Below are 23,186 nucleotides of genomic sequence, written 5' to 3'. Positions count from 1 at the left end.
TTGGATAACCCTGACTTGTCACCAAAAGTCATTACTCTTGTGTGAAGGTGCTATATATATCGAAGGCATCAAGCATCAATATCGATGGCGATTCTTATTGAATTGGCATTGAACTTTGGGATGTTTTCAAGCTAGATTGGTAACACGAGTCTTAACTGATATGATAAGTGTGTCTAAGTGAATGTTAAATTGGCGCTTCCAAATACAATTCATTGCATATTTATCTTAATATTAATATTGATGTAGTTGTTGATAAGTGTGCCTAAGTGAATCGTATTTACCTATCTCATTCAAAACTGTTATGAAGATGGATTAACAATAGTTAGTTAACTAAGCTCTAGCCTTGTAACAGAAATCTGTTATAACCTATTAGTTGTGTGATACCCATTTTCTGTAACTAGAATTGGTGTATATAAGTCTCAGCTGATGTAATTCTTGTAGGACATATTCTTTAGATTCATTGTGATCAAATACAAAACTCTGAGTGCAAGTGAGGAGAGGCTATTGTAAACTTCCCTAGAAGTCTTGCTGTTGTATGTTGTGTAATTGTGATCAAATAATGAAGACAGAATCGGCTACAATGTGGATGTAGGGGTCTCAATTGCCCTGAACCACGATAATTTTCTTGCTGTTTTGCTCTTTCTTTACCACCTCTGTTCTTAGCTTTCTTGCTGTGTGCGCTTGCATATCATCATTTTTGCAGTAATATCATCGAAGCAATACAACAATTGGTATCAAGAGCCAGGTTCTTGAAGGGATCTTGCGATGGGGACAAGGTTTGATGTGGAGAAGTTCACAGGGGAAAATGATTTCAACCTGTGGAGGATCAAGATGCAAGCTCTTCTTGTTCATCAAGGGCTTGATGATGCACTACAAGGAGCCTCCAAGCTTCCATCTACACTGTCAGACAAAGAGAAGAAACATTTGCTCAGTAAAGCTCACAGCACAATCATTCTTTCTCTTGGTGATGAGGTTCTTCAAGAGGTAGCTGAGGAGAAATCTGCAGCAGGGATTTGGCTGAAACTTGAGAGCTTGTATATGACCAAATCCCTAACTAACAAGTTGTACCTGAAGAAAAGACTACATCAGCTGAAGATGGAAGAAGGTTCTTCAATCAAAGAACATGTTTCTTTGTTCACAAAGGCAGTTCTTGATCTGAAAAGTGTAGATGTGAGGATAGACAAGGAAGATCAAGCAGTAATGTTATTATGTTCTCTTCCATCATCCTTTGAAAATTTGGTGGACACTATGCTTTTTGGGAGAGATACACTCACCTTGGAGGAGGTTAAAGCTACCCTGAATTCTTGAGAATTAAAGAAAAAGATAACTGAAAATAAAGGTGAAGGTGGAGATCCCGAGGCATTGATGGCTAGAGGAAGATCAGAAAAGAGGGATTCAAAGAGCAAGAACAAGAGGAGGTCCAAATCCAAGAACAAGAAGGCCTGCTACTACTGCAAGAAAGAGGGTCATTTCAGAAAAGAATGCCCTGAAAGGAAGAAGAAGAACAATGGTAAATACAATGATGAATCTGATATAGCAGTGGTGGCTGATGGATATGAAAGTGTTGAAGTGCTCTCCATCTCAACTGAAAAGCACAGTGAGGAATGGATTCTAGACTCAAGTTGCTCATTCCATATGACACCCAATCTGGAATGGTTCAACTCCTATAAGGAGATAGATGGAGGGAAGGTTCTCATGGGAAACAATATGGCATGTAATGTCATTGGCATTGGAACTATTAAATTGAAAATGCAAGATGGATCTGTAAAGCTGCTCCCTGATGTGAGGCATGTTCCGGAGCTTAAAAGGAACCTGCTAGATCAATCTGGATGTTCATTCAAAGGAGAAGGTGGAACTTTATAGGTATTCAAAGGTTCATTACAAATAATGAAGGGTACAAGGAAGAATGGCCTTTTCAAACTGCAAGGTAACACTATCTTGAACTCAGCTGGCCTAGTTTCTATCTCTGAACCAAATGCTTCCAAGCTTTGGCATTATAGATTAGGTCATGTGAGTGAGAAAGGGCTAGAAGAACTACATAAACAAGGATTGATCGGTAATGGGAATTATCAAAAGCTAAGTTTTTGTTAACATTGTGTATATGGAAAACAAAAGAGAGTTAGTTTCCATAATGCAACTCACACAACTCAGGGTATCCTAGATTATGTACACTCTGATGTTTGGGGGCCAGCCAGGGTACCTTCATTAGGAGGAGTAAAATATTTCATAACTTTCATTGATGATTGGTCTAGGAAAGTTTGGACTTGTTCGTTGAAACATGAAAATCAAGCTTTTAAGTGTTTCAAACAATGGAAATTGCTTGTTGAGAATTAAACTGGTAGGCATGTGAAGCTGTTCAGAACTGATAATGGCCTTGAATACTTAAGTGAGGAATTCAATGAATTTTGCAAAAACAATGGAATAAGAAGGCACAAAACTATTAGATTGACCCCTCAGCAAAATGGCCTTGCTGAAAGGATGAACAGGACCATTTTGGAGAGGGTGAGATGTATGTTGTCTAATGCAAAATTGGCAAAGAGTTTTTGGGGAGAGGCTGTGAATACAGCATGTTATCTAATAAACAGATGTCCTTCAAGTGCAATTGAATTCAAAACACCAGAGGAAAGATGGACAGGAAAAGCTCCAAGCTATGAAAACTTAAGAATTTTTGGATGCACTGTATATGTTCATTCTAATGAAGGCAAACTTGAACCTAGAGCTAAGAAGGGAATCTTCTTAGGTTATCCGGAAGGAGTGAAGGGATATAAAGTGTGGTTATTGGATCCTGCAGGTCCCAAATCTATTATCAACAGGGATGTCTTGCTTGGAGAAGAAGACATGATAGCAGATTATCAACAGAAGTCTGATTCAGTTCAAAAGGGTGTTCAAGCTGAGCAAAACAAACACTCTGATCAAGGAATTAGGTTGGAGGTGGAGAAGCTTGCACAAACATCAAGTCCAGTAGAGGACAGAAATGAAGCATCTCATGATGAACCTATGATTTCATCAATTCTTGAACTTGTTGATACTTCATATAACCTGGTCAGAGACAGACAAAAAAGGCAGATTAAAGCTCCTGTAAGATTGGGTTATGCTGATCTCATAGCTTATGCTTTGAGTATAGAAATTGATGATCAAGGCTCAGAACCAATTTCTTACAAAGATGCAATTTCCAGAATCGACAGTGATCAGTGGAGATCAGCAATGCAAGATGAGTTTGACTCTTTAATGAAGAATGATACTTGGAAACTTGTTGAAAAGCCAGCAAAGCAGAAAGTTGTAGGGTGTAAATGGATTTTCAAAAGGAAACCAGAAGAAACAGGAATGGATAGCTACAGATACAAAGCAAGGCTTGTGGCTAGGGGTTTCACACAAAGAGAAGGAATTGACTATAATGAGATTTTTTCTCCAGTTGTGAAGCATACAAGCATCAGAATCATCTTGGCACTAGTTGCAGTTCACAACCTTGAATTAGAGCAAATGGATGTAAAAATAGCTTTTTTACATGGGAATCTAGAAGAAACAATCTATATGAGTCAACCTGAAGGATATGAGGTAAAAGGGAAAGAGGAGATGGTATGTTTGCTGAAGAAATCTCTGTATGGACTGAAACAGTCCCCAAGGCAGTGGTACAAAAGACTTGACTCTTCTGTAGTGTCAAATGGTTTCAGCAGAAGTTCCTATGACAGTTGTGTCTACTTCAGAAGGTTGAAGCCTGATTGTTTTATCTACTTATTGCTCTATGTAGATGACATGTTGATTGCAAGTGCAAATATGGAAGCCATCAAAGAATTGAAGAATCTGTTGCAATCCGAGTTTGAAATGAAGGATTTAGGGGTTGCAAGGAGAATACTGGAATGGATATTATCAGGAAAAGAAATGAAGGTCTGTTATATCTATCTCAGTCAAGCTATGTGCAGAAACTATTGAGAAGGTTCAATATGCTTGATTCAAAACCTGTATCAACACCTATTGCTGGACATTTTAAATTGTCAATCACTCATTCTCCACAAACAGAAGATGAAATCAAAGATATGAGTAGAATCCCCTACTCGAATGCTACAGGTTCACTTATGTACGCTATGGTCTGTACAAGATCAGATTTAGCATACTCTGCTAGCATTGTAAGTAGATTCATGGAAAATCCTGGAAAACAACACTGGAGTGCCATAAAGTGGATCTTAAGATATCTAAAGGGTTCAAAGTCTGTTGGTCTGGTTTATGGAAGAAATTCAGAAAGAATCAATGGTCTGTCAGGCTATGTTGATGCTGATTATGCAGGTGACATTGACAAAAGAAGGTCCTTAACAGGATACTTATTCACTTTGTATGGAAGTGTCATAAGTTGGAAGGCTAATTTGCAATCAGTTGTGGCTCTATCTACCACTGAGGCAGAGTATATAGCTCTCACTGAAGCTAGAAAGGAAGCCATATGGCTTAAAGGTCTTGTTCATGAGCTCGAAGGAAAGATTGGTCCTATTGAAGTATGGTGTGATAGTCAAAGCGCAATTGATCTCTCTAAAAACCAAGTTTTTCATGAGAGGACAAAGCATATTGACATTAGGATGCATTACATCCGAGACATCATAGCACAAGGTGAAGTTGAAGTGAGGAAAGTGGCTGGAGCAAACAATCCTGCAGACATGTTGACAAAAGTAGTTCCATGTTCAAAGTTTACTCATTGTTTAAACTTAGTGAACATTGGAACTTGTGACACTTGAAGTCTCTGTAAGAGACTGGAGGAAGGAGAGCTTGCTGGTCCTAATATTGAAGATCCAAGGTGGAGATTGTTATGAAGATGGATCAACAATAGTTAGTTAGCTAAGCTCTAGCCTTGTAACAGAAATCTGTTGTAACCTATTACATGTGTGATACCCATTTTCTGTAACTAGAATTGGTGTATATAAGTCTCAGCTGATGTAATTCTTGTAGGACATATTCTTTAGATTTATTGTGATCAAATACAAAACTCTGAGTGCAAGTGAGGAGAGGCTATTGTAAACTTCCCTAGAAGTCTTGCTGCTGTATGTTGTGTAATTGTGATCAAATAATGAAGACAGAATCAGCTACAGTGTGGATGTAGGGGTCTCAATTGCCCTGAACCACGATAATTTTCTTGTTGTTTTGCTCTTTCTTTACCACCTCTGTTCTTAACTTTCTTGCTGTGTGCACTTGCATATCACCATTTCTGCAGTAATATCATCGAAGCAATACAACAAAAACCTTTTATGTAAATCTTTTTCAAGGTAAAGGTCACAATTGATATACATGTAAAAGCAATTCAAAATTATAAAGTTGGCTTCATGATTGAAATGAGAAGGAAATAGGGAGAGGTTCGGAGTTCAAAATTTTCTTCCACTAATAAAAATCAGTAAATTAATAATTAACATTAACTAATAAAAAAACATGTAAAATCAATGTTGAAGTCAGAAAGGATTTATAAGAATATTCTAAGATGGGTCAAAGTAAATTATGTATGACTGAGAAATCTCTCAACAAATTAACAATTAACATTAACTAATAAAAAAACATGTAAAATCAATTCAATAGTCAAAAAGGATTTATAAGGATATTGTAAGATGGGTGAAAGTGGATTATGCATGGCTCAAATCCTCTCATAAAAAATATGTTTTTTTTTTAAACATTGTACTTCGTAATTACTCTTGATCAAGCTTTGTGATTCCGTGTTATAGGTGTATTTAATTTGCCTTGCCACTAAGTCATTTGTCGAAAATTTAAGTTGCAGTCATTTTACATGGACCTTTGGGTTGACACTGTACTAATTTGAGTTTAGGTAATAAACCAAGATGTTTGGAGTGGCACATACGAGTTATCAAATTCAAAACATACTTGTATTTTGTAAAGTAAATCAGAAGTAAACAAAGATAATACTTTTACAAATTTTAGACTTAATTATATTTTCAATCTTCACATGTGATTTTCGTTCTCTTAACTTCAATTACTTGAATTTAATTCTTACAGTTTCTCAATTCTTAAAATTAATAGGAATTTAAAAGTGTGACATGACGTTAATTTGTAAAAATTGAAAGGAAAAAGTACATAAACACGTAAATAGAAAATAAAAATTAATTTTACATTTTGACATGATATTTTTTATTTAAATATTTATACATTTTTATTTTGTAATATCACATCATATTTTCATTACATTATTTATTAAACACAATTTTTAATAATTTAAAATACATTTTTCTTTAATTTTTATAATTGAAAATATAAAAATTAAATATACCAAAACTAAAACTATATAAAGAAATTAAAGTATAGAAACTAGAAGTATTTTTTTAATTATAATATGAAGTATTCATTAGCTTTATATAAATTGTTATTAGAAAATTTAATTGAACCATTTTTTAAAAGTCTCTCCCAAGCACATATTTTTCATCCACCGATACGTCTCGTATCTCAAAATTTACTTAACCAAATCAGTATCATGCTAAGGATAACAGAAAACTCCCTTCCCACATAGATGGAGAACTTGCCAATGAACTACGTATCATTCTTGTACTCTAGTGTTTTTTATTTTGTCTCTTCTTTTGCCAATTGGGATATTGCATGAAAGGTTGAAAATGAACAGTGATATTTAGACACGTTTTTATAACAACATTCCATTTACACAAGTTATTTCTTTATTTTTCTTTGTCCTGTATCATTATATCATTTACCATACTAACATCCCAACCACAAAATCCCTGTTGCCAAATGCAAATCACCACCTTGAGGCATTCTCGATTACATTATTTTTCATCTATTTATCTTAAACTACGTAACTTTTGAGTAAAATTAAACCTTTTTATCTATTTTTTTTTTTTTGAAAATTAAAATCAAGACTTATGAGTTCTGAGTAACTTGTTTTAAAAATAAAAATTTTAGTGAAAAGGAAAAAGATAATACGTCAGTGAAGAAAAGAACTAGACGACGTGGAGAAACGCCTCCGTAAGCAATCCCTCTCTATATGAATACCCCAAACCTCTCTCCCCTTTTGAAGACCAACTAATTCCTTAGCTTTTCTCTCTGTAACTCACAATGGCTGCTAGCACCAAAAACGGCGACGTTAGTGACTGCGGCGGGGACCTCAAGCCCCCTCTCCCGTTGGACTTCTCCAGCGACGAAGACGATGAAAACGACGACGTTTCATATCTGAATGAGTTGATACAAAAAGCGAGAACGGAGATTGAGGACTCGGTTCTGGACCCGCACAACGAGGGAATCCCGGACAAGTGGGTCCCACGGATTGCCTCCCTGGTGCGGCTCACAGGGAAGCACCCCTTCAACGCGGAGCCCCCACTCCCACTCCTCATGCACCACGGCTTCATCACCCCAGCGCCACTCCACTACGTCCGCAACCACGGTCCAGTCCCCAAAGCAAATTGGGAAGACTGGACCGTGGAAGTAACCGGTTTGGTCAAGCGACCAAACCGGTTTAGCATGAAAAACCTTGTGAAGGATTTCCATCACCGCGAGTTTCCCGCCACGCTCGTCTGCTCGGGGAACCGCCGCAAGGAGCTGAACATCATGAAGCCCACCTCCGGCTCCAGCAACACCGCCGGCAGCGCCTCCACCTCCGTGTGGCGCGGCATCCCGCTGCGCCACGTGCTGCGCCGCTGCGGGATCCTCGCACGTGCTAAGGGCGCGCTGCACGTGTGCTTCGAGGGCGCCGAGGATCTCCCCGGCGGCGGAGGGTCCAAGTACGGAACCAGCATCTCCAGGGACCTCGCCATGGACCCCACGCGTGATGTCATCCTCGCATACATGCAAAACGGCGAGCACATTCCGCCGGATCACGGGTTCCCCGTGCGCCTGATTATTCCAGGGTTCATCGGTGGAAGAATGGTGAAGTGGCTCAAACGCATTGTCGTTTGCGAGCATGAGTCCGATAATCATTATCATTACAAGGATAACAAAATGCTCCCTTCTCACGTCGATGCAGATCTTGCCAATGAAGAAGGTATCTTTCTTTGTACTCACGCGGCTTTCAATTTTTTTACGTTGAATATGAGCAGTGATTATAGACATTCATATATATATATATATATGAATATTATACATTAAAAATGTTTTAATAACCTCGATCTAATTTTTTTTGTGTGTGTGAAGGTTAACCTTCATTTTTTCGAAGTATTGACCTCTGTTACAAAGAAAGATAAATTAGAAACCTTTTACAAAAGTTCAGATAAATAAGCTGACACTAATTTAAGCAAGAAATTTAACTCATTTTATCATTTGATTTATTTATTTTCTTTAAGTACTTCTTAAAAGAATTGTTTAAATAGAACCTAAATTAATTTGATAAAAATATGACTACTAATTAATTTAGTTTTTAGAATTATTAAAACATTTTGGCATTATCAAGCATTTGTTATTTTATTTGAAAGAATAAAATGATAGATTATTATGTGACTAATTAAAATAACTACGGTTTGTTGATTTAAAGAATCAAAATAATATTTATTTATAATTTTAAACACTGTGCTCATAATTTAGGAGATGATTTAGTGAATTATTCCAACTTTGCATGTGTAGTCTGTCATATGACATGTTTCTTCCTACGAAATTTTCATGGACACAAACTATAATTACATTCTATTTTGGTGTGTCCCTGCAGGTTGGTGGTACAAGCAGGAGTATAAGATCAACGAGTTGAGTATAAACTCAGTGATAACTACGCCTTCTCACGAGGAGATCTTGTCCATCAACTCATATACTACGCAGAGGCCTTATGAACTCAGAGGCTACGCATATTCCGGTGAGTTTTGGTGTTTTTCATTCCTGTTCCTTTCAGGAACAAGTACAGTAATTAATATTAGCACCATTTAACATAAGGGAACTGATAGAGTGAATTATCCGCCACAAAACTTTCACAGGATAAGATGTTACGAATATTTTCAACATTAAATATATAACTTTTTATTAAAATTTGTGAAAATTTATTAAGAATATATATATATATATATATATATATATATATATATATATATATATTACTATATTATTAATATGGAATATTCATGAACCTGATAAATTTTAGACAAATTTTTTTAATCATATTTTTATTTACTAATCATATTGGCTGAACAAGTATTAACCTAATAATAATAATGATAACGAGTAGAATAATGTGTCTGCTCTCTCTTTCAAGTGACTGGCACCGAACAAAACCCTAAATTTGGATTGGTGTTGCGGCTGTAAGATGCAATTGGTAGACAGTGGATGTAAAGTGACTGAGAGTGTGGTTGTACGTGTGCAGGTGCTGGAAGAAAAGTGACTCGTGTTGAGGTAACATTTGATGGTGGAGAAACGTGGCACGTGTGCACATTGGACCATACTGAGAAACCAAACAAATATGGCAAGTATTGGTGCTGGTGCTTCTGGTCTTTGGAAGTGGAGGTGATAGACCTGCTTGGGACCAATGAGATTGCTGTTCGAGCTTGGGATGAAGGCCTCAACACCCAGCCTGAACACCTCAATTGGAATCTTATGGTACCTACACATCTCTGAGAAACTTCGATCATTTTACAAACTATGTACAAAATATGTTTAATTTCTGTATTCTTTTTTCCTTTGTTAAATAATCAAGACTAGGATATAGTGATAAATATTTTTAATGGTTTTGGTGAATTGTGACAAAATGTTTGGTGATTAATAGATTTTTGTCTGTTTGGTTAAAGGTTTTATATAACTCAAGTATGAGTTATTATATTGTTGCTTCTATTTTAATTGTTTTTTTTTATATAATATAAGCTCAATGGAGGCAAGATAAATTAATTCATGGAGAAAATGACAATTGATTATTTTTAATATCTATTGATAGTGTAATAATAATCACATTATTTTACTGATTCACTACATTTTTTTTAATTTAAAGCCCTTGTTGATTTTTTTGTAATACATAAAGGAAGTCCAACAAAGCTTTTTGTGTTACATTAATTTGGGTATGCAATGATGTGTAGGGCATGATGAACAACTGCTGGTATAGAGTGAAAACAAATGTGGGCAAGCCTGCCAAGGGTGAGATTGGCATATTGTTTGAACATCCAGCTCAACCAGGAAACCAACCAGGTGGGTGGATGGGAAAGGAAAGACATTTGGAAAAATCACTAGAGAAATTACCAAGCATCAAAAGGAGTGGTTCCACTCCATCCATGAACATAACCTCAAAAAGGTTCTCTATTTCTGAAGTCAAAAAGCACTGCACCTCTGACTCTACTTGGATCATCGTCCATGGCCATGTCTACGACTGCACCCGCTTCCTCAAAGACCACCCCGGTGGCGTTGATAGCATCCTCATAAATGCCGGCACCGACTGCACCGAAGAGTTTGACGCCATCCATTCTGACAAAGCAAGGAGATTGCTCGAAGATTTTCGAATTGGCGAGCTCATGACCACAGGTAATATACATAGGTTGCAGATTTCTAATTAGCATTTTAGGAGAACTTTTTTTTTCCTTCATTTTTTATTAATTAAAATTTATTAAGAAATTATAAGATGAGTTTGACGTGATGGGCTTTTATCCTTTCAGTCGATTAGAAATATCTTTAATATAACTTTTCAAATTATAAAAATCAACGAGCATATCTTACACACCAGATATTTTACATAAATGTATCTTTTATTTTTATAAAATTATACGAGTGAGTTTTTAAAATAGGAGAACTATCATACTATTTAGAACTATCATAATCTAAACGAATTTTACGTGTAAGTATTAGTCATGTAAGTATTAGTCAGAACTATAAAATGTGGTGGTGATTCTAAACTAATTAATAATTTTTTATTAAAATATAAAATGAGATTTACATAACTTTGAAAAATCACTTTTTTTAAAATAATTTAAAACATAAAATGTGATAAAAAAAAAAAAAGATAATGTAATAAGTAAATTTGTGTTGATGGCTTTCTCTATATTCAATATGCAAATTTGCCAATTTTTTCTTTAGTATGGTCAAATTTATTCAATTTTGATTCAAAAAGTATCAACCTCCTTAAATTTCTCTAGCATCATTTTATTATTTGTAATTTTGTTTTGGTAGAAATTTCATTTTACTTCATTATGTAGAGATTTATATGACCTATTAATTCTGCATGAATAGACTACACCTCAGACTCAGAGCCTGACAACTCTATGCATGGCGATTCTGAATCCACCCATTTGGCCCCTATCAAGGAGATCACCACACCAAGACCACAACGCAAGGTTGCACTTAACTCACGTGAGAAAATCTCATGCAAGCTTGTGTCGAAGACCTACATTTCCCATAACACGAGGCTCTTTCGTTTTGCGTTGCCCTCGGAGGACCAGCTCTTGGGTTTACCCGTGGGAAAGCACATTTTCTTGTACGCCACCATTGGTGACAAGCTATGCATACGAGCCTACACTCCAACAAGTAGTGTGGACGAAGTGGGGTTCTTTGACCTTCTTATCAAGGTGTACTTCAAAGGCGTGCACCCCAAGTACCCAAATGGAGGACTCATGTCCCAACATTTGGATTCTCTCTCCATTGGGTCTATGTTGGACGTGAAGGGCCCGTTGGGCCACATAGAGTACACCGGAAGAGGCAACTTCATGGTTCATGGTAAACAAAAATTTGCAAAGAGACTAGCTATGTTGGCTGGTGGGACCGGGATCACACCCATTTACCAAGTGGCACAAGCAATTTTGAAGGACCCAGAAGACCACACTGAAATGCATCTAGTGTATGCTAACCACGCCGAGGATGATATATTGTTGAGGGAGGAGTTGGATGCGTGGGCAAAGACACATTGTGATCGGTTCAAAGTGTGGTACGTGGTGGGAATTGCAAAGGAAGGGTGGCAATACAGTGTGGGACGCATCACAGAGAGTATTATGAGGGAGCACCTTCCAAAATCATCGAGCGATGCCTTGGCTTTAACGTGTGGGCCACCACCCATGATTGAGTTTGCGGTGCAACCTAACTTGGAGAAGATGGGGTACGATATCAAGAACGACCTGCTTGTGTTTTAGGGCACAAAGAAGTAGATTACTATATTATGTTGACTATCTATGCATGTGTATTTTTATTGTTGTTTGTGTATCACCAATTGTTAGAGCATTGCTTGTTTCATTATTTGTAATGGTGAAAGAAAGAACAACTGATGTCTATATATAAACCATATTATCCTTTTTTTTTCTGTTTTAGCACCATTTTTGGTATTCTTTATCGGTAGTTTTAAATCCAAAATTGATTTGTGGATATCTTATATACTATTTGACATCTAGTTAAATATATATGATTTGATATGATATGAAGTGAAAAACAAAAATAAATAATATGTGTTGATAAAATGTTTATAACAATAGAGTGTACTAATATAATTGTTCTTTCAAATATTATACTGAGTAAATATCTTTGCATTATCGGAGTTTTATATTGTCATTCATTAAAAAATTGTAATGTATATGATAATTTATTAACTTTTATAATAATTACTTTTATAAATATGTGAATATTTTTTTTAAGTTTTACGTGTAAAATTCTATTCTATAAAAAAATGTAAAATTCTTTACATAACAATGCATAATCAATTCAACTCTTACACTTTATTTTATCTTTAAGTTTTCTGTTAGATTGGATTAGTTGCTGTATTGTTGCTTTTCTTTAATTTACACGAATATGGTTTAATCATCAGTGTGGAGTAGTTAATTCAACTAATCGGGTTACCCATGTGATGCACATGCTATTTTTTAATAGTTTATATTTAATAGCAATTAAATATAAAATATAATTTTATATGAGTTACACTAAAAATTAATTTTATCTGTATGTTCATTAATTTAAGAATTATAAAAGAAATTTAATGCAAAGAAACTTATAATATTTTTAGTATGAATGTTTTTAACCTAAAACGTTATTGTTTCCACAATTCTGTTAAGGATCTATTTGGATAAAGTTCTTCATAACTACTTAAAGGAAATAAAATACAAAGCTAGTTCATAAATTAAAATCAATTGATGTATCTAGCTTTTATAAAAGTACTTTTTTTGTATTGTGGAGGGTCAAGCCCAAAAGTTTATAAAAGCACTTTAATTTCATATAACTTCTCCAAAAATTAAGATGTATAAGTTGATTTTAGCTTATGCAAAAATTCTAATATAATATTGTGCCTTGGAACTTCTTTAGAAACATTTTCGGCAAAGAGAGAGAAAACAACATTATAGTTGCTTCTAAATTTAAAAGCTCCACTAATAACCTTAGAATACTACAATTTATAAAATAAAATGTTCACCTCTCATCCCTTTTGGAAACATTCACATTTAAAGTTGTCTTTCGTAAATAGAGAAATTAAGAATAAGAAACCATTTACTTAAATGTGGAAGAAGTGAAATTATAAATCAGTTAGTAAATAGAATTTAATATTCTTCAAGATCGATTTAAATTTCTTATATACAAAGGTCATTATATTTTCTTCGCTAATTATAAGATATAGTCAACAAATTCTTTTGTTTCTTATTATAAGATTTTATTTTATCTTTACTGTGTACTATTTTTTTTTACAAAAATATCCTTATTAATTTGAATCTATAACTAAATGTTACTCTTAATTGTCACATTCTTCCTCTTATAAAGATTGGAAAAGATGAATAGATTTTCTTAAATATTAAGAACAAATTGTATAAAAAAAATATTATGATTAAAGATAAATTTAATGTTAATATCTAAATTAATTAATTTTATTAATAAACGTAATTTAGTCAATTATGTTTAATTTTCTTCCATAAAAATCTTACTCATGATTTAAGTCTCTTAAAATAATGTACAATATATGCCACATTCAAAAAATATGTATACCCTATTAATTCACCCCTTGATTAATTAAAGATAAGATTCAATAACGAGGATTAATATACATATCAGAAATAATTAGGAATAATCATATACCGTGATCCACAATATAAAATCCATTTCTATTTAAGAAAACCTTTTCAATCAGCTTTATCATCAAATCAATTATATATGGATTGATCAAATCCAGACTTTTTTAAATAAATAAAAAATATATTTTATCTTTGAATAATCATTCAAACTACTATTACCACTTTTATTAGCCATTACATGATTAATATCTACAGTCATTTGCTGTAATGGATTTTAACTATTTAAAAAACTTACCATATCATATTGCCTCTTTTCATAGTATATATTTACTATAAATATATTCTTTTATCAAGGAGGTAACCTACTGATTAATCAATCAATTCTCAAATGCTGCCACTGAGTTCTAATGGCTTATGGATTTATCCATTTTAATTTTACATTCGTAACTTTATAATAATACAACATATTTTTTTGTTATTTTACCCATATTAACAGCTTTATCATGTCTAATGTACTTGCTAATTAATATTTCCGTTGAATAGGTACAACTTAATTGGGACTATATATTGTGATTGCCTTTTGGTTAGAAAAATTAATATACCGGGATTGTCTCTTCATATGACTCATTGATTACAAAAATATATTAGGTTTCATTTTTCCAATTAGATTGTTATTTATAAGACATTCTTGTTTATTTTGCTTGATTGTATGAACCTTATTTCCCTTTAAATTTCATCAAATTATATATCTAAGAAAATACAGAAGACTTTGACCATAGACATCATTGCTAATTTACGAAGGAAAAAGGTAGAATTATGAAAAGAAGACTAACAATGTAGGATAACCAAATAAAAGAAATATAAATTCATATTAATCATTATCATAATAAAACAAAACACTAGTCGATAATATTACAAAATGAAAAATATAATAGGGAATACCCCAATTTTCTTAAAAAATCGTAACTGAATGAGCGATTTTAAAATAAATAATATTTATATGCTATTATGGGCGGAGACTTGCGAGAATGTTTTTAGACAGATAATAATTATGTTGTTAATCAAACGTATTATGACAATTAAATGGATAAATTTGCTCCATAAAATTTGCAATTATCGATAAGAATCGTTTTCGTAATCAATATAGACGAGTAATAGGAGATTATATGCAGCATGACATACTAAGCATTAAATTTCGTAATTAAATGAGCAATTTTAATAAAAGAAAGTTGATTTTGCATGAATACTTAATGGTTTATGTGATTCTATTCGAGATTATGGTGGGATTAAATTTCGTAATTAAATGGACGATTTTAATGTAAGAAAATTGGTTTTGCATGGATACTTAATGATTACGTGATTCTAATGAAGATTATGGACGGAATTTATCACGCAAAATAGGCGGAGAAAAATCTGTACAGAACTTCTTCTTCACTTTAATATTAAGATATTTCAATATAGATTAAAAATAGTTAAGGAAAGGTTTACTAATTCAGATAAGTTGTGTATTTTGTCTATAAATTGTCAAAATGCTCACACATATATAGTTAAAATGAATTAAATTTACTCTAAAAAGAATGAATATTAATAATTCATATGAAAAAACATAATTTGATGAGAGAAGTAATCGTAAACTCAAGTTGTAAAATGTTTTAATATAAAATTAATGTTAACGTTAATAATTTAAGTTAATACTTAATAGTCAATACATGATGATAAATTATAATTTTTTTTTTAACTAGAATAGAATATTTATGTTTCTGCGGGTTTTTTTAATTGCAACCGCAGATATATGGTTCCTCCTAACAAGACCTTTGTATTTACGTGGGTTGGTCTTTTTTTGGCACACTTGTGGTTTGATTACATGTGCAATGTCTCTATAGTGGTACAAACTTTACATTTCGGTTTCTATATTTTAAAAATTATTTATTTTTATTTTTATACATATTAATTTAAACCCCTTTTAATCTTTATAAATTTAAACAATAGAGACTAAAAAACAAATATGTATAAAGACTAAAAAATTGAAAATAATATATGTAAGAATTAGAATGAATATATTTTAATTATAATAACTAAAATATAAACTTGTATAATTATACAAGCCTAAATGAATAATTAACTCAAAATTCTTTTACAAGTGCGAAATTAGATTGAATCATACGTATACCAGGAGGGGACTGCTGCTGCTGACTAGATGGTAACTAATGGCCATAGGTTACCGTGGGGGACACAGTGGTTCAATATTAAGCCACCCAATGAATGTAAACATTTGTTGTGTTGTGTTGTGGGCAGATTTTGTGTGGGAATTACTTTCCCACGTAGATATCGTGGATATATATTGGCTTTATGGGTCGATCCACTGTTCTTTTATCAACAAACAAAGTTCTTTACCTTCCAAAAAGAACTACAATAAAATATTGCTTCCGCTAAAATAAAAAAATAAAAAAATTACATATGGACAGAATAAAAATGGACTTTACTTAAAGAAATCATTATCATTGTGAGGACAATTGAGAAATCCCTTCCCACGTGATGCAGAACATGCCAACGAAGAAGCTATCTTTCTTGCACTCTAGCTTTTAAAATTTTATCTATTGTTTTGCCAAGAGATATTGCGCGAGAGGTTGAAAATGAACAGTATAAACTGATAATATTTCACACGTTTTTATATCAAAACTCCATTAAAGCATCGTGCGAGATTAAAAAAAAAAAACAAGATAATGTGAGTAGAGATTTTCCTTAACTAGTATTCTACTACTTCAAGATTAGTTTTATGACTTCTCAGTGTTGAAATATTTTGTAGTTAGAAAAATAAATAAATAATTTATTGGAGAAAAAGATGTGACGTAACTGAAGAAAAAATCTAAACGAGGTAGGTTTTCGTAAGTAAGTCATTCCTCATCTTTCACATGCCCCTTCCTCGCTCTATATAAATACCCTAACCCTAAACCACTCCCTTCGAAAACTAACTTATTTCCCTCTCACAATGGCGGCTTCCATTAGCAACCGTCAATACGGCAGCCACATAAACGACGTCGTTGGCAGAAACAAGCCGCCTCCGCCGTTGGATTTCGACACGGACTTCTCTTCCGACGAGGAAAACGACTACGCTTCATACCTCAAAGAGCTGAACCAGCTGATACAAAAAGGGAACGCCGAAATGGAGGACTCCATTCTGGACCCGCGCCATGAGGGCACCGCGGACGAGTGGGTCCCGCGTAATGCCTCCATGGTGCGGCTCACGGGGAAGTACCCCTTCAATGCGGAGGCCCCACTCCCGCGCCTCATGCACCATGGCTTCATCACCCCGGTTCCACTCCACTATGTGCGGAGCCACGGTTCAGTCGTCAAGGGCAAATTTGAAGACTGGACCGTGGAAGTGACCGGGCTGGTAAAAAATCCAACTCGCCTCACACTGGAAACCCTTTTGAAGAGTTTTCCCCAGCGCGAGTTTCCTGCTACACTCGTGTGCGCGGGGAACCGCCGCAAGGAGCAGAACATGGTGAAGCAGAGCAACGGCTTCAACTGGGGCTGCGGCGGCACCTCCACAACTCTCTGGCGCGGCGTCCCCCTCCGCCACGTCCTTCGCCACTGCGGCATCCTCTCGCATTCCAAGGGCGCGCACTACGTGAACTTCGAGGGCGCTGAGGATCTCCCCGGAGGCGGTGGATGCAAGTACGGAACAAGTATCACGAGAGAAGCCGCCATGGACCCCTCCCGTGACATCATCATCGCGTACATGCAAAACGGCGAGCTTCTAGCGCCGGATCACGGGTACCCCGTGCGCATGATTATTCCGGGGTTTATAGGTGGAAGAATGGTGAAGTGGCTCAAACGCATTGTCGTTTCTGAGCATGAGTCGGAGAGTTATTACCATTATAAGGATAACAGAGTGCTTCCTTCGCAAGTTGACTCAGAGCATGCCGATGCAGAAGGTATGTTTCTTTTTTTGTCGTACTCTAGTAGGTTTTGGTTTTGTTACTTAGTTTGCCCTAGGGATATTGCATGGGAGGTTGAGAATGGACAGTGATATTTAGACACGTTTGTTTGTTACTTAGTTTGCCAATGAAGAAGGTATCTTTCTTTGTTCTGTTGTGGCTTTTGGGTTTTAATTTTGTTACTTAGCTTGGCGAGGGATATTGCATGAGGTGGAAAATCAATAATGATATTTAGGCAGTGATATACAGACACGTTTTTTAATACTTATTATTTGTTTATCATATCAGATTATATTGTATCTTATTATATTATCTATCATCCATACTTTTTCTATATATTTTTTAATATATTTATAATTTATTTTTTTTTCTTTTTCTTTATTTTCTTCACTTAATTATGTTAATTTATATTTACATTCTTTTCTTTTTTCTGTCAGAACAAAATATATAAACTTGTAAAATATTTTCTTTCTAACATACAACCATTAATAGTAATATACTAACACTTTGTTTGAAAAAAAAATTCTTAATAAGCATTTAATGAGGGAAAAAAGAAAGAACAAAACTAATTAATATTTCATAAATTAAAATTAATTTATGCATCTTAACTTCTGACAAGTTAAATTAGAAAAATTTCTACTAAAAAACTTAAGTGTGACAAATTTAATTCATTTTTCTTTTTTTTTCCTTCTTAAAAAAGTTATTTCTATAGTTTTTCTACAATAATGTTTTTACAATTTTAAATTAAACAATGTACTCATAAGTTTAGGAAATAATTTAGTGAACTATTCCAACTTAGAGATGTGTGTAACATATAACATGTTTCTTCCAAGGAATTTTTTCATGGCACAAATTAATTACATGTTTGATATTTTTGGTGTGTCCCTGCAGGTTGGTGGTATAAGCCGGAATATATCATCAACGAGTTGAACATAAACTCAGTGATAACGACGCCGTGTCACCAGGAGATCTTGCCCATCAACTCATGGACTACGCAGAGGCCCTATCTCCTGAGAGGCTACGCATATACCGGTTAATTTGGTGTTTTTCATTCTTGTTACTTTGAGGAACCAGTAATATTATATTATTATATTAACACCATTTAATAAGCGTAAGGGAACTAGTGGAGTGAATTATCCGCCACAAAATTTTCACAAGATAAGATAACACGAGTATTTTTAACATTAAATCAATAAAATTTTATTTAAATTTTGGAAAATCTATTTAGAAAAAAAAAGATAAAGTATTGACACAATAAGACTAACATGAAGGGAGAAAAAGTAAAATATATTGGCTGAACATGTATTAACCAAATAAATAATAATAATAATATAATTTATTATTAGTATTAGTGTTCGTGAAAAGTAGAATAATGTTTGGTCTCTCTTTCAAGTGGCTGACACTAAATAAAACCATAATTGGTAATGAAATTATGGCTGTAATTAACATGCAATTGGTAGACAGTAACTTGAAAAAAGAGAACTGTGTTTATCTTTGGATGTAAAGTGAGAGTGTCATTGTACATGCAGGTGGTGGAAGAAAACTGACACGTGTGGAAGTAACACTGGACGTTGGAAAAACGTGGCGCTTGTGCAAATTGGACCGTACTGAGAAACCCAACAAATATGGCAAGTATTGGTGTTGGTGCTTCTGGTCTTTGGAGGTGGAGGTGATGGACTTGCTTGGGACCAAGGAGATTGCAGTTCGAGCTTGGGATGAAGGCCTCAACACCCAGCCTGAACACCTCATTTGGAATGTTATGGTACGAACATACCTCTGCCAATGTTGATTGAGTTATTTTTACTGTGGAACGGTCTCTGTACCAGTGCTCTTTTACAAATTATATATGAACTATTTATTCTGTTACCAAATTTCATTAAAATGTATTGATAGTGTAATCATCACATTATTTCAGTTATTCACTAATCAACCATTCTTATTTTAGATGTTTGTTGATTTTTTTAAGGTTTAATTATCAATTTAATTTTTAATTTTTTTATCTTATCATACTTATATATTTTTTATCACATCATAAATTTTATTATAATTATATTTTTCTTTTTTTTCTTTTTTTTTAAGTATTAGATAACATATTAGATGTTGATCAAGCATTTTCCTTTTATAAATTATACACGAACTATTTATTCTGTTAACAAATTTCTTTAAAATGTACTAGTATTGATAGTATAATCATCACATTATTTCAGTTATTCACTGTACATATCCATTCTTATATAAAATCCTTGTTAATATTTTTAGGGTAAAGTACATTTTTTATCTCTTTAAAATATGTGAAATCTCGAAATTGTTCTCTTCAAATATTTTTTTTCTCATCTCAGTTCCTTTAAAGTTTTAACAATATTATTGTTCGTCCAGTATATTAATTCTATCAATGATTCTGCCGACTTGATATAAGATTGAACATTCTGTTTAAATAATTTGTACAACAAGTTAAAATGTTGGCCTAACATAATAGATATGCTGAGAGTTTTAAGTTTTAACATACTAGATAAACAATGTTAAAATTTTAGAGAGATCAAAATGGGACGCAAATTTTTGGAGGAACCAATTACAAATTTCAAGGGACCAAAAAGTATTTTCCCGCTTCTTTTCACAAGTAAAGCAATTCTAATGAATCCTTTTGTGTTATGTTTTGGGAATGCAATAATGTGTAGGGTATGATGAACAACTGCTGGTTCAGGGTGAAAACAAATGTAGCCAAGCCCCACAAGGGTGAGATTGGCATAGTGTTTGAACACCCTACCCAACCAGCAAACCAACCAGGTGGTTGGATGGTAAAGGAAAAACATTTGGAGAAATCACTAGAGAAATTACCAAGCCTCAAAAAGAGTGGTTCCACGCCATCCATGAACACGTCCTCAAAAATGTTCACCATCTCTGAAGTCAAAAAGCACTGCATCTCCGACTCTACTTGGATCATCATCCATGGCCACGTCTATGACTGCACCCGATTCCTCAAAGACCACCCCGGTGGTGTTGATAGCATCCTCATAAATGCTGGTACTGACTGCACTGAAGAGTTCGATGCCATCCATTCTGAAAAAGCAAAAAAAATGCTCGAAGATTTTCGAATTGGCGAGCTCATGAGCACAGGTAATATATACAAGGTTGCATGTGTTCTTATTAGTCTTTGAAATGTTCCACTTTTTTTATTATTAATTAAATTTTATTAAAAGTTATACGTTCAAGTTGTTAAAATAGAGAATGATCAAGTTCACATAATTCAGAAAAATCCCATGTTTTTTAATCATCCCATACATAAATGTGATAAATAAAATGTAACAAAACGGGTTGTGAGCCATTTTTCTAATATATTAATTTGGGCAACAGAAATAGTATTTAAGGATATTTTATTTTATCGGTATGCAAGAAAGATATTTTATATATTATCAATAAATATAAATTCAATTTTCTTATGATTTTTAACTTATTTATCTTACATGCTGATTTTTTTTATAAATTATTTGAGTTTAATTTCTATGTATAAGAAGTTTTTATACAGTCAAACAATCAAAAATAAAAATAAAGTATATGTATTGATGGTGTAAATAATTTTTATACTATCACTCAGTTATTGTTTATTATGAATATTAATTTTTTTAAATTTTATAATATTTATATTAAAAATCATGTCAATCATAAGTTTTTTATTGATGGATACTGTAATTACATTAATAGTTTATAGAAACGAGACAAATATTAGTAAGTGTCCGAATAGTCAACCACCGATAAAGAGATAATAAATTGAAAGTTCATTAAAAGTATCATTAATGCATCTCTAGTCCGATTTCTAATATATTATGTGAATTTAAATAGGACACTGGTTAGAAGACACTAGAAATTAAGCTTGTTTGAAATCATGTGAAAAATTATTTTTGAAATAACATTATAAAAGTCAATTACAAAACTAGCATGCATAACAAGGTTCTAATTAGTTGATAATTTATCATATTTTTTATTATAAATTTTAATTTGTTAGAGAATTTTATTTTATTTAGTTATGTATTGATTTATAAGGTGTGTTAATTATGGATGAACAGGTTACACCTCAGACTCATCACCGAACAACTCCGTGCATGGCAATTCTGAATTCACCCACTTGCCCCTTATTAAGGAAATCACCACAACACCACCACCACCACCACGCGACGTGGCTCTTAAAACACGTGAGAAAATCCCATGCAAGCTCGTGTCGAAGACTTCCATTTCCCACGATGTGAGGCTCTTCCGTTTTGCCTTACCCTCAAAAGACCAGCTCCTAGGTTTACCCGTGGGGAAGCATATTTTCCTATGTGCCACCATCAATGAGAAGCTATGCATGCGAGCCTACACTCCAACAAGTAGTGTGGACGAAGTAGGGTTCTTCGATCTTGTCATAAAGGTTTACTTCAAAGGCGTGCACCCCAAGTTCCCAAAGGGAGGACTCATGTCTCAGCATTTGGACTCCCTCTCCATTGGGTCTGTGTTGGACGTGAAAGGCCCATTGGGCCACATAGAGTACACCGGAAGAGGCAACTTCTTGGTTCATGGAAAGCAAAGATTCGCAAAGAGGCTAGCCATGTTGGCTGGTGGAACTGGGATCACACCCATTTACCAAGTGGCACAAGCGATTCTGAAGGACCCAGAGGACCCCACAGAGATGCATGTGGTCTATGCAAACAAAACTGAGGATGATATTTTGTTGAAGGAAGAAATGGATGTGTGGGCGAAGAAACATAGTGACCGATTCAAGGTGTGGTACGTGGTGGAAACTGCTAGGGAAGGATGGGAATACAGTGTTGGGTTCATCACAGAAAGTATCATGAGGGAGCACCTTCCAGAAACGTCAACGGATGCCTTAGCTTTGACATGTGGGCCACCACCTATGATTCAATTTGCAGTGCAGCCTAATTTGGAGAAGATGGGATATGATATCAAGAACGATCTACTTGTGTTTTAGGGCATGTTTGTGTATTGCTATTGTTGTGTGGTTAATGTATGTGTATTATTATTGTTGCTTGTGTATCAACAATTATTGGAATATTTCATGAATAAATAATATATGTGAAAAGACATATAATATGAGATATGAAGTTTTTTTAAACATAAAAAATTTATGTATTTATGTTTCTGCCGTGGATCTCTATCCCACAATTTGTTTTAATAATAACAAATAATATATATATATATATATATATGTTTTATTTTTTTAAAGATAAAAAAATCTATTATAAATACTGTTTTCAAGGTGGCATGTACCTTTCGAAAAAAAAGGTGGTATTTAGTGAATAAAAGAAAATATTTTTTCTTAAAAAGTATATTTTTTTAAAAAATGTGTTTTAAAAAAAAATTAATATGTTCATGGTAGTTCACGGTGAGTTAGTTATTT

At 33.9% G+C, this 23,186-nt stretch overlaps 2 protein-coding genes across 2 annotated transcripts; both read left to right on the top strand.

Moving 5' to 3' along the window:
• The first annotated feature begins 6,910 nt into the window (after nucleotides 1–6,910).
• LOC114383521 (nitrate reductase [NADH] 2-like) lies at nucleotides 6,911–12,172 on the top strand. Its single transcript, XM_028343204.1, has 5 exons — nucleotides 6,911–7,969; nucleotides 8,627–8,767; nucleotides 9,269–9,501; nucleotides 9,972–10,410; nucleotides 11,113–12,172. The coding sequence occupies exons 1-5, from the start codon at nucleotides 7,048–7,050 to the stop codon at nucleotides 12,003–12,005; spliced, it is 2,628 nt and encodes an 875-aa protein (XP_028199005.1). The 5' UTR covers nucleotides 6,911–7,047; the 3' UTR covers nucleotides 12,006–12,172.
• Nucleotides 12,173–16,812: 4,640 nt separating this feature from the next.
• On the top strand, nucleotides 16,813–22,884 carry LOC114383053 (nitrate reductase [NADH] 2-like). Its single transcript, XM_028342644.1, has 5 exons — nucleotides 16,813–17,794; nucleotides 18,689–18,829; nucleotides 19,327–19,559; nucleotides 20,473–20,911; nucleotides 21,859–22,884. Exons 1-5 carry the CDS (start codon nucleotides 16,846–16,848, stop codon nucleotides 22,755–22,757), a joined length of 2,661 nt encoding a protein of 886 aa, XP_028198445.1. The 5' UTR covers nucleotides 16,813–16,845; the 3' UTR covers nucleotides 22,758–22,884.
• The last annotated feature ends 302 nt before the right edge of the window (nucleotides 22,885–23,186 follow it).

Source organism: Glycine soja, chromosome 14 (genome assembly GCF_004193775.1).
Source record: "Glycine soja cultivar W05 chromosome 14, ASM419377v2, whole genome shotgun sequence".
Lineage (NCBI taxonomy): Eukaryota > Viridiplantae > Streptophyta > Magnoliopsida > Fabales > Fabaceae > Glycine > Glycine soja.
Note: the sequence above shows the minus strand (reverse complement) of the source record. Positions and strands in the feature narration are given on the sequence as shown.

Excerpts from the sequence above, each read along its gene's own strand:
- LOC114383521 (XM_028343204.1), top strand. The coding sequence starts at position 7,048 with ATGGCTGCTAGCACCAAAAACGGCGACGTTAGTGACTGCGGCGGGGAC. Across the intron at positions 8,768-9,268 it reads CAGAGGCTACGCATATTCCG|GTGCTGGAAGAAAAGTGACT; the intron begins GTGAGTTTTGGT and ends GTACGTGTGCAG. Across the intron at positions 9,502-9,971 it reads ACCTCAATTGGAATCTTATG|GGCATGATGAACAACTGCTG; the intron begins GTACCTACACAT and ends AATGATGTGTAG.
- LOC114383053 (XM_028342644.1), top strand. The coding sequence starts at position 16,846 with ATGGCGGCTTCCATTAGCAACCGTCAATACGGCAGCCACATAAACGAC. Across the intron at positions 18,830-19,326 it reads GAGAGGCTACGCATATACCG|GTGGTGGAAGAAAACTGACA; the intron begins GTTAATTTGGTG and ends TTGTACATGCAG. Across the intron at positions 20,912-21,858 it reads TGGCGAGCTCATGAGCACAG|GTTACACCTCAGACTCATCA; the intron begins GTAATATATACA and ends ATGGATGAACAG.